Here is a 12,351-nt window from a genome sequence, read left to right as displayed (position 1 = left end):
GTTCTATCTAAATTTCTTTCTCTTAATTACTAAATACTTCTCTGAGCTTTATTTTTCTCTTCCACACATGGAGATATAATTCCTGCAGTAGTAGCATTGTGATGATTAAATGTGGGAAAATAAATAAAACGCTTTCCGCAATCACTAACACATTGTAGAATCTGGTAGATGTAGTCATACCTGCCCAAGGAAAGTCCCATAGAGGATATATATAGAAAATTCCTAGATCCTGCAAGGAAGGCACCATTAAGGGGAGACTGTCACAGTGCTCAACAGGAAGAATTTCAGGGTCTGAAACCTAAACATAAGCCTAATGGAGCTCACTCACCAAACAGCATAATTATTGCCCTGTGTTTTTATTGCTGCCCTTCTGGACTCCCTTTGCCTGTGTGGGCTGTCTGAATGGCGGTATTCTAAAATTCCTCCTGAGACAACATGGGAGGCAGTGGGAGCACTGTCTGCCTTTCTGTCTACTGCTCACAGTTTTATCCTTTGCACTGTTTGCTTCTGCCCCAGGAGCAAACCAAAGTGTTGCCCCTGATGCATATTCACCTGTGGATTAGGTTTCATGGTGTACCCTCCCTTAGTCACATTTGCTTTCAGTTCAGTTCAGTTCAGTCGCTCAGTTGTGTCCGACTCTTTGTGACCCCATGAACCGCAGCCTGCCAGGCCTCCCTGTACCTCACCAACTCCCAGAGTCCACCCAAACCCATGTCCATTGAATCTGCCATCCAACCATCTCATCCTCTGTCGTCCCCTTCTCCTGCCCCCAATCTTTCCCAGCATCAGGGTCTTTTCCAGTGAGTCAGCTCTTCACATCAGGTGGCCAAAGTATTGGAGTTTCAACTTCAATATCAGTCCTTCCAGTGAACACTCAGGACTGATCTCCTTTTAATAAATTCCAGTTCCTTCACCTTGGGCTTTTCTTGCTTGAATTATATCTTCTGTGCCAGCCGTCTGGGAGAGTTTCCCTCTTCAGCATTTTGAATCTGGTATAAAAAATACTCTGCTTGTGGTTCTTCATTGGCATAATTGAGAAAGACCTGAATATTTAAAAACAGTTTTGTGAATATTAATATGTATAAAAATAGGAAAATTAACAGCAAACATAAAGAATATAAATGTAGACCAGCTTTGGAAGAAGGGTTTGATATTTGTCATAGCTGACAAATATCAAACTCTTGCTCTTAGAGTCACAGATGTTTGTCTGGTCTGTCACTTATCTTCACATGTGTGTATTCTACCCTCAAATGACCAGTGCTGTTCTGCTGGTCCTTTGCCTGGATTTGTATTGATATTTCCCAGACTTTAATACCTCAGGACTTTAGATTCATCATCTACCTCCTAGATTTTTGGTAATCTTCATAGTCAAAACCAAGTCAGCCAGATTATCCCAGCTTTTGAGACACTTCTAAGAGATTTGATTTTAGGATGGAGTCACTGAAAATCCAGAATTTCTGTGGAGTGGTTTTCAGACATCATGTTTCCCAGTAATGGGCTGGGAAACTGAATCTATTTGATTATCCTCATGTCTTTGGCTAACAGGTGACAAATTTTGCAGGATGATAACTTCTAAACATTATTGGATTAGCAAAGAACTACAGTTGACCCTTTAAAAAATGTGGAGGTTTGGGACACCAATCCATTGCACAGTCAAAAATTCACATTTTGACTTCCCCAAAATGTCACTAATAAATAGCCCTCTGTTGACCAGAACCCTTACTGATAATGTAAACTGTTGATTAACCCATGCTTTGTATGTTGTGTACCAATATTATATAGTCTTACAATTAAGTATACTAGAGAAAAGGAAATGTTATTAAGGAAATCATAAAGAAAATATATTTATAGTACTGTACTATATTGATACCAGAAGTTTATGTCCTCTGTTTACAAAATGAATTGTCTCTCAGTAGTTTCATCTATACTGTTTTATAAGATACAAAACACTATAGGTATTATACATATTATAGTAGAAAGCAAAAATGAAAAGATAGCATAAAAATTCATTTATTTACAGCTATAACAATACATGTATTATACCTGTATCAACAATGATTGCTTTAAGGAGGAATATAATCAATATAATTACTTGTGGTAGCCTAGACTATACACTAATAAATGAATTGTTATAAAATTTTTATAGCAAACAGTTTTACAGTCATATACATAACACAGTATTAGAAATAGCACATTTTTTAAAAAACCTATGGTAATAGGCTAATATGCAGTTTCTCTAATTATGAAGAAGGACTACTCTATAATAATATAATTCTTTGAAAGCAAAGTTATGAAACAGTAAGAAAACTAGCACATTGTTAATTTTATATTAAATATCATTCACTTTATGCTTATGTAAGCACCTATGAGTACCAGCATTTATTTTACACATTTATGATACATCTTTTTCTCAATTTTTTTTTTTGCTATTTCCATAGTACGTGGTTCATCTGTGAGTTTTTTCAAATCATCTCAAATCTGAAAAAAAATTTTCCAATATTTATTTAAAAAAAACTGCATATAGCTAGACTACTTGCACAGTTCACATTGTGTTGTTCAAGGGCCAACTGTAGGTTGAATTTAAAGTCATTTCCTGGACTTCTCTTCTTTACGTGATGTGCATGGGGAGGCCAAGAAAAAATGATTTACAAAGCAAGCTCAATTTAGTTGACTATAGAAACAGAGTGACTTATTTTGTGATTCTGACTGCATCATCATAAAAAATTAGTGTCCTTTTTTTTTGGTCTTTGGTCTTCTAGTTATGAGACTGGTTATTCCACTTTCTTGACAGAGATTGAGATGAATATGAATAATTGATTGCTAAGACTTCGTACTGATGTAGCTTGGTAAAAACATTCACTTTTATGTTTTCTAACTTATTAAAAAATACAGAGATCAGCTTTCATTCCCAGTGGTAAAGTAATGATTACTGTGACGTGAAAGCATAAACCATGCCAATTTTTATATTTCAAAGAATTTTCCCCTCTAAATTATACCTAATGTAGTTTTTACCTGCTTGAGACTGTATGGTGATTGTCATGGAATGTATTGCTATTTGTTTGTGTGTATGTTTATTTTTAATGTAATGCCATCAGAGCATATTGAATTTCCTTTATTCCTTTGACATTTGCTGATAGACTGGTTATTTATCCTGCTGTATTATTACCTCTCCAGAAACAACACTGTTATTTAAAGTTGAGATTTGCAATAAAAGTTGTGATTACTCCTATTTAATGGGTAGGAAAAAACAAACGACCATGTTTGGATATGATGAAACCTATGAAATGTAAAAAATAATATGAGAGTAATGGAAAAGAGGCCTTATAAAACTGAGAAAATAATTTAAATAAAATTCAGGAGCCCTATAACACCATTATAGTTAAAGACATCTGTTTCCATGATCAAGTCACACAATTTCATACGAGTGGTGACTTTTCCCCTAGCAACTATAAAATGCTACATGATAGTCCATAGGGGCCTCAGTTTGGTAATCTGAAGAAAACCTGAACCTCTGTTCAGTGTATAAGACTGTAAGTTAATTTCTTAGGGAGGCATTAAGTTGTAGATATGGTTTTTCCAACTAAAATTGCTCTTTCAATGAAAAGAAGTGTTTTGAATCTTTAGGTTGGAATAATAAGTATAAAAATAGATAAAGCATCACATATTAGATTCGTGCCCTATTTTAAAAGGGTAAACATGGAAATAGTCAAGCTGTGAAGTGTCCTGTGCATGAATAATGTTGACACATTGAACAAATGTCTGAAATGGTTCACAGATGACCCTGTTATTCCAAAGCATTGTATAAAACTGTTCCACTCTTAGTTGGGTGAATATTCTAAACTGTAGCTATGATTTTGCATTTTTATGTGTGTATTATTAATAGTTTTGCTTTATTCAAAGGGTCTATTACCAGATATTCTCTGTTTATTATATGTAGTTCTGATGGTTTTCTATGACAGTAAATAAAACTTTAATTTTTCCAGTGGGCTGCCATTTCTTTATTCCTAAATGGTTTATCATTTAGTTAAGAACCAGGAATAAAAGACAACTGAGGCTGTCATATACTCCTACAGAAGTCACAGTTGTTAAGGGCTGGTTTCATTATCTGTTAAATGAGTCCTTACTGATCAGTCCCTTTCTGCAGGGTGCTATAAAGCACTGACTATTGGGTCATTTTTCTGACTGGCCATTAGTCCCACATATACTGTCATCCTCATACCCAGTGGATCCTTCCTCTTAGTTGTAGAATCATTCGTAGGTCCTCCTCAGACATGGGTAAAAGCTCTGAAGCAACTCTCTGAGTCATTCTAGCATAAATAGCAATGTCTTAGTGTATTTGGGCTACTGTGACAAAAATACCACAGATGCATAGCTTATGAACAACAGAGATTTGTTTCTCACAATTCCGGAGTCTGAGAGGTCCTAGATCAAGATGCTGGCTGATTTGGTGTCTGATGAGTGACCTCTTGCTGCTTCATAGAGAGTGCCTTCTCACCATGCCATCAATGTGGCAGAGAGGCTAGAGAGTTCTGTTGGGTCTGTTTTATAAGAGCACTAATCTCATTCATAAGGGCTCCACTCTCATGACCTAAGCACTTCCCACAGGCCCGACTCTTGAAAACCATCACACTGGGCATTGTTTCAATGTGTGCATTTAAGGGGACTGCAGATGTTCAGTCTGTAGCAAGCGACCACCACATATATTACTACTTTGTTCATATTATCATTAATCCTTTAAAAAACTATAGCAGGTATTAAAATATATGGCAGATATTATAATACTTATTTTAAAATGAAGTAACTATATCTCAAAGATGTAAAAAAAAAAAAGCTAGTAAGAGGTAAAGCCCGAACTGAGAGACCTATCTGGCTCTCAAAGCTTTTTCTCCTCTGATTTGGAATCTTTCTGATTTACAATGAATGGTGTCCACATTTTTGTACTCTGGACCCCTTTGATATTTTGTATGTGTAACATACAAAATACGTGTTAATATTGTTTATGTACTCAGTAAGACTTCTGGTCAACAGTAGTGCTATTAGTAATTAAGCTTTGGGCAAATCAAAAAGTTGTATGCGTTTTCAACTGTGTGTGGTGTGGGTACCCCTAATCTCTGAGTTTCTCAAGGACCAACTGTATACTTTTCTGATAAATAGAAATAAATGTCTAGTTTTATAATTTTCAGAAACAAATAGTACATACTTAATAAGCATTCTCTAAATGGAAGAGTTCGTACAAAATATGGTGAAGGAGTATAAGCTGGAGTTATAACTAGTTAAGGATTATCCCCAGAAGTTCTCTAGCACAAAATTGGATTTTTGAAATATAAAAATTATCAATATTATCTCATCTAAAATTCTTGAAGAATTTTTTTGCTACTTTTTCGTTTAATTTAATTATCTATTCAAAAATGTCTACTGGGCATTTTCTGTGTGATCAGCACTGTTCTGTAGGCTGATTTGTGGTGGTTGGCGGGTTTAAAAAGTACTCTGCTACCATGGAGCTTAAGTTCTAGAAGGTGGAGGAAGATAATAAAATAAGTAAATGATGCATATTAAAAGATGATAATTGCTTGGAGAAAAATAAAACAGGGAAGGAAAAGAAGGAAAATTAAAAGATGTGATGGTAACTGGGTATTGAATTTTTAAGTGAGAGTCTGGAAAGCCTTTTAAAACAGAAAGTGAGCACAGATTTAAACGACATTTGGGTGAGTCATGTGGAGGATATCTGGGAAAGCAGCATTCCAGGAGCGAGAAGAGCAAATGCAAAGGCCCTGAAGTAGGAACAAGGCTGACATGTTCTGGGGTTAATAATAAGATTATGTGGCTGAAATAGAGTCCACAGTGAGGACAGTAGTAGGAATGAGATCAAAGAGGTAAAGGAGGCCTTATTGTCTGGGGCCTTGTAGTTCAAAGTAATAACTTCCAGTTTGACGAAGTGAGATGAAGAGCCAGTTCATAAGAGCAAAGATATAACATCATTTGACTGGCATTTTGACAGGATCTGGCTGCTGTGTTGAGAATAGACTGTAGAGATTGGCAAGGGTGGAAGCAGGGAGACCTGTTCAGAGGTTACTGTAACAATTCAGTGAGAAGATGGTGGCTCAGTTGATAGCAGTGCCAATGGTAATGCTTGGTCAGAACCTGTTTCAATATTTGCTGATAGGTTGTTGGGGGTTGTTAGAGAAAGAGGAGACTTGCTTTTTACTTTTCTTTATTGGTAAAGGTAAGTCATAGCTTGTATTTAATGTAATGTAAGTAAAACCATCTGCACCAGCCATCAAGTTTCTCTTACCTAGTATACTGAGCATTTTAGTTTACTTTGCAGGAAATTCAGCATGTTTTAATTGACACTACCAATTCTATGCAAGTATCTTACAATCATCTTATTAATTTAGACCAAGAATTGTCAAATTATAGGCCAAGGGCCAAATCTGGCTCATCACCTGGTTTTGTGAATAAAGTTTTATTGAAACACACACACATTTTTTTTCCCCTGCATATTGTCCATGGCAGCTTTCCTGCTTCAAAAGCAGCAGAAACCCAGGAATCCTAAAATATTTACTGTCTGGCCCTTCATAGAAAAATGTTGGCTGATCTTTGATTTCAACTATTGTGTCAGAATTGTGCCAAGATTTTCCTCTCATCTTTTTCCAAGTATGAAGAGGAAATTTAAGAGGGGTCAGAAAGTGACAATAGAGGGAACAAAATGGTAATATTCAAATACTGGCACCAACGTATTTCTCTCCCTTATGTTAATCTGCCTGTTTCTTTGCTGTGGATATCCACTTCTCCCTAATCTCTGAAGTGCCCTGTGTTGAAATATAAGTACACATAACTGGCCTAGGGAAAAAAAAAAGATTTGTTTTTCTCAATAGCAAAGATTTACTGTAGGAATGACTCTTGGATGCTAGAAACTAAATTGTTGAATTTCACAATCTTGACAGAAAATAAAAGACTAGTACCACCATCAGCGTGAGCATCAATCTTTATGAAGAATTTGACTCATCTTATCTTATGATTTTGAAAAATCCTGTACAAATGAAGTACAAATAAGTTAGACCCCCATTGTTGTTTGGTTTTTATAGGTCTATAATGACGGATTTATACTACCTCAGTCAAACAGATGGAGCAGGTGATTGGCGGGAAAAAGAGGCCAAAGATCTGACAGAGCTGGTGCAGCGGAGAATAACGTATCTTCAGGTAAGAAGGTTAGGTTAATAAATAAATTCGAGTGAAAAATAGGAGGAGAAACATTAAAACTAAGAGTATTTGTCCATTCATTTTACATATTTATTCAAAAAGACACTATGGCATGCCTTGAATGGAATATAAAGATGGCTAAAACAAGATCCCTGCCCTAACAGAGGCTACTTCTGACACATGCACACACAAAAACTATAGTGCAAGATAGGAAGTGCTGCATATATGAGATATGATGAAATGCTCATTGGAGGACGATGTCACAGATAGCTCTGTGGAAAAGATATTATTTAACCGAGCTGTAAAGGATAATCATATAGGATTTAGACGTCCAGAAATGGAGAAGAGTGTACTAGCTATAGCATGCTGTTTGCTGTGCTCATTCGCTCAGTTGTGTCCGACTTCAGATGATGTGAGTAAAGCTCCTACCCGGGAAAGAGCAGTACAGGAACCCAGTGAGAAACAGGATATTTCAGTTTGTCTGGAGTTTTGGTTGTGTGAAAAGAAGAGTTGGTAAAGGTAGGTTCAGGAGCCAGATCGCCGAGGTCCTTGTGTACAGGTTAAGCTTTATGGTACATAAGCGGCAAATGGTTGCTGAAAGATTTTATTTATTGCCTAACATCATTATAACAACAAACAGGAAATATAAATCAAGGATAAACTCCAAGTCCCAGGCCCTTTTAAATGTTCTCTCTTCATTTTGTGTGTGTGTTTTCTTCTAGTTCTTACTTACATGCTTACCCAGTCTTAAAACGTTTGTAAAGACAGAATTGATTTACTTTCGAGTTGTTGTTGTTGTTGTTTGCTTAATATACCATAAACTTTTTCTGTTTTAGAGTCACAGCCTACTTTTGAAAAATTTGTGTACATAAGAGTATCATAATAAGAGTGGTGCTTTAGTTATACTAATCTGAAAGGTAGAATTTTGCTTGAACTGGATTCATTGGCAGAGACTGGAAGGAGACTGTTTAGGACAGGAGTCCCCAACCTCCAGGGGCTTCCCTGGTGGCTCAGCAGTAAAAAATTCGCCTGCCAATGCAGGAGACACAGGTTCAATCCCTGGGTCGGAAAGTTCCCTGGAGGAGGAAATGAAAACCTACTCCAGTATTCTTGCCTGGAAAATCCCATGGACAGAGGAGCGTAGTGGGCTGCAGTCCACGGAGTCACAAAGAGTTGCACACGACTTAGCAACTAAAACAACAGCAACCTCAACCAGTACCTCCTGTCATTAGGTTAGAAATTAAGTGCACAATAAATGTAACGTGCTTGAATCATTCTGAAACCATCTCTCCTCCCCCCCGGATCCGTGGAAGAATTTTCTTCCACTGAACCAGTCCCTGGTGCCAGAAAGGTTGGGAACCACTGGTTAGGATATAAGGACAATATTGCAGGTGAGAAATATTGAGGTGTGTGGCAGTTTGCATTGGAAGGGAAGAAAGGAATTTGAGCGAGTTTGGGAAGATCGAATAGATAAGCCTTTCCAAGAGGCTGAAGAAGCTGGAATGACTGGGGTAATGGGGTATTATTAACTGAAAAGAAACTTAAAGTTAGAATGCAGTCATCAGGGTAAAACAATGAATTAGTAAATAGAATTCTGTAACACTCCAAATGCTTGAAGTTGGGATGATCCTCCCCATCCATTTCTAGTGATGGTATGCTTTCTGTGTACACTCACTCTGTTTCCCTTTGAAAATTAAGGCGTCTTATAAAAGCAAAATAATAGCCAGTGACTTTATTTTGTATATTTTAAGATGCATATTTTCCTACAGTTAAATAGGAAAAAAGTAGAAAATCAAGTGCTTCAAGAGATCATTAAAAACAAAACTGATCTTGGCATTCTCTCTTGTCTCATGCCCCCATGGCCATTCATCAGAGGTGTCTGTAGAATGAACAACACTTGCCTCCTGTAGGGAAGAGGTAATTATCTCCTATCAACTAGAACCTCATTCAATGAACTATAAACAGCTTGTGGTGCAGAACTCTCATCCTCATTTAAAATGGAAATAACTATGGTTTCTGAGTTTCTTCCATTTCCACATATTCATTAAGTTTTCACCCCGCGAAAGTTATATTTAAACTATGATTTGGCCATACTTTAGCTCCCCTCACTGTAACGAGTACCTACCACTTGCTCTAGTTTCTTTTTTCCTCTTGGTTTTTAAGTGGCCAAGTGCTCTCACCAGTAGCATGAAGTTCATCTTCAGTGTGCTGTTTTCAGTGGTTCTGTTTTAGAGAATTTCACTTGTAAATCACTTATAGCAAAACATCATTTCACATGGACCTAACTTTGAATAGGTATTCAAATATTACCTATTTTAAAAATTCTTGCTTTTTTGCTTTTCTTTTATTTTTTTCTATTGGAAAAGGAAATGTGTGTGTGGTTTTTTTTTAATATTCAAGGAGATGGGGAAAATCTCAATAGGAAAAAATGTATTTTAGAAAAAATATTTTTCTTTAATTATTTAATGTATTTATGATCATTTTTCCCCCCATTTTTAAAGAACTGTATTTTTAACATATTATTTTTTAAAGGTTAAAGTGGCCAGTCACTCAGTCTTCAGCTTCTTTGGATATAGGTGAATAAGCGTCCTCTCTCCCATTCCAACAAAATTAAAGATATGTATTCGTAAGGAGGACTTGCCCAGTGGCTCAGCAGCAAAGAATCCACCTGCAGTGTAGGAGATGCCAGTTTCATCCCTGGGTTGGGGAGATCCCCTGAAGAAGGAAATGGCAACCCACTCTAGTATTCTTGCCTAGGAAATCCCATGGACAGAAGAGTCCAGCAGGCTACAGTCCATGGGGTCATAAAAGAGCTGGACATGACTGAGAGACTAAACAAGAGCAGTAAATCATAAGGAATCCTTTCTCTGACTTGGATTTTTATTCCTTTTAAAAAAGAATGATTTGGGGACTTCCCTGGTGGTCTAGTGGCTAAGACTCTATGCTCCCAATGCAGTGGAGGGGGCGGGCTGGGTTCAATCCTTGGTCAGGGAACTAGGTCACACATGCTGCAACTAAGACCCGGTGCAGCCAAATAAATAAATAAATAAATCATGATTTATCCCTGGTTTAACTTAATGGATTAGAGAATTAATCAGAATAGTTGAGCTATTTATACAGATGTTTTAGAGTGATTGCATTTTTTCCCATTACATCTTTTCTTGGTATTCAAATCTATTGGTGTTTCCATACTATTACTTTTAAGCCTTTTATTACTGTTAAAAGGCTATTTAAGCAACTTAGATTCTGAAAAACTTCAACCGGGCTTAGAAAATAAGAAGTATACTAGGAAATAAAGCTAAAAAGGGGGATAAAGGACAAAGTCTTTGACTTTTGGTTCAGTTCAATTCAGTCACTCAGTTGTGTTCAACTCTGCGACCCCATGAACCACAGCACACCAGGCCTCCCTGTCCATCACCAACTCCTGGAATTTACCCAAACCCATGTCCATTGAGTTGGTGATGCCATCCAACCATATCATCCTCTGTTGTCCCCTTCTCCTGCACTCCATCTTTGCCAGCATCAGGGTCTTTTTGGTACCTATATTCAAAATAAAAACAAGCACTTCATATAACTTATAGATGGAGATTTTAGAAAGCTTTCCTTCTTTAGCCCATCAGCCAGCTATTATATAAAGTTGCTAATATTTTTTATCTAAGAAAATAATAAGGAAAAGGTACAATAGAAACAAATATTTTCAACATTTTAAATCTCTGGGAGATTTTAGTCACTGAAATATCTTGCTGTAGTCACAAATAATTCAGATAATTTTATAATTTACTTTTAATGGTTTGTTTGAATAGGTGAAAACATTTTCAGTTTTACTAGATCTTTACTTATGAAACTTGTGACTTCTTGTTAACACAACAAGAATTTTTTAAAACTCCTGATATATTTAGGTATAATGCAAGACCTAGTACAAATAGAAAAAACCTAGATTAAACCCCTGTCTTAATCCATAACAGGTTTCATTTTAAAATCTAAGCCTTTCTTTATGCAATTCTCCAGTCCTCTGAATTGAGCAAATATCCATTATGTCTCATGAAGATCCTGCTTGACTTAGTCATATAGTACAGTGAAGTTTGGTTTCAGTATTAGATTTCCATTCAGTTATTATCATATGTGTCATGTCTCATGTTTGCTGTGCTCAGTCGTGTCTGACTCTGTGACCCATGGAGTGTGTGTAGTCCATCAGGCTCCTCTGTTCGTGGAATTTTCCAGGCAAGAATACTGGAATGGGTTGCCATTTCCTCCTCTAGGAGATCTTCCCAACCCAGGGATTGAACCCACATTTCTTGTGTCTCCTGCTCTGGCAAGCGAGTTCTTTACCACTGTGCTGCCTGGGAAGCCCTTATTGTCATATACCTGGATTTTACTTGGGAGAAGCAGTTTCATCATACACTGGAAAATAAGAAGGTACTAGGGCAAGCGGACTTCAGTGGGACAGAGTTTTATAGTTGTCTTAATTAAAGTTATCTTCTCTTTAGAGTTGAAGGCCCTAAGGCATGGCGTTAAAGGACTAAACTTACTAAAAACTATAATAATCTTTTTGAAGACAACCCCAGGTGTGCTGTGTTAGTCTCAAGTAGAATGGACCAAGTAATCCTCTTAAGGTCTTAATCTTTTGTATGTTTATCTAAAAAGTCCTTCAGCCATACAGTGAACAGGTAGTATTGGGTTGTTTAAAATACTATTTTGTGCTGGTCTTTAATCTTGTGCTACATGAATCATAACAAATTGAAAAGTTTTGTTGAGTATATTTCTCTAGTTTCTGATATTAACTTCAGGCTCACTTTAAAAACCACACTGCTAATATATTTGTTATGTGTCTGCATTTTACTGTAATGCACATCATTTTCCTAGACTTTTGAATGACATGGAGGAAATTCTGCTTTGATTTTGGTTATTAGAATATACTTTGCAGTTTCTAATTCGCTCATATTAAGCACATTGGAAGAGATCACAATGCCTTGTTGTTCCTTAACTTGCTTGAAACAAGTTGTAAGTTGGTGACTCTGGTGAAGAGAGCAGCTAGTTAGGGCACATAACTTATAACAAAAGCCATTTCCCAGTTTAACTGGAAATTATCTATGTTTTGGTACTTAAAGGTTCTTCTTTTGTTTTTTCTACCCAGCTCTAGAGTTGACATTT

General features: G+C 36.6%; 1 protein-coding gene across 7 annotated transcripts in view; it reads left to right on the top strand.

Annotated features, from left to right (window-relative positions):
- The window catches only part of FUT8 (fucosyltransferase 8), a 330,583-nt gene that overhangs the window by 221,855 nt on the left and 96,377 nt on the right, over positions 1–12,351 (top strand). For all 7 annotated transcript variants that reach the window (XM_006072122.4, XM_006072125.4, XM_044924842.2 and 4 more), the window contains one exon: positions 7,086–7,200. In XM_006072122.4, the coding sequence (XP_006072184.2) occupies positions 7,086–7,200 (115 nt within the window). The remainder of the gene's footprint in view (positions 1–7,085; positions 7,201–12,351) is intronic.

This window comes from Bubalus bubalis, chromosome 11 (genome assembly GCF_019923935.1).
Source record: "Bubalus bubalis isolate 160015118507 breed Murrah chromosome 11, NDDB_SH_1, whole genome shotgun sequence".
In the NCBI taxonomy this organism is placed as follows: domain Eukaryota; kingdom Metazoa; phylum Chordata; class Mammalia; order Artiodactyla; family Bovidae; genus Bubalus; species Bubalus bubalis.
Note: the sequence above shows the minus strand (reverse complement) of the source record. Positions and strands in the feature narration are given on the sequence as shown.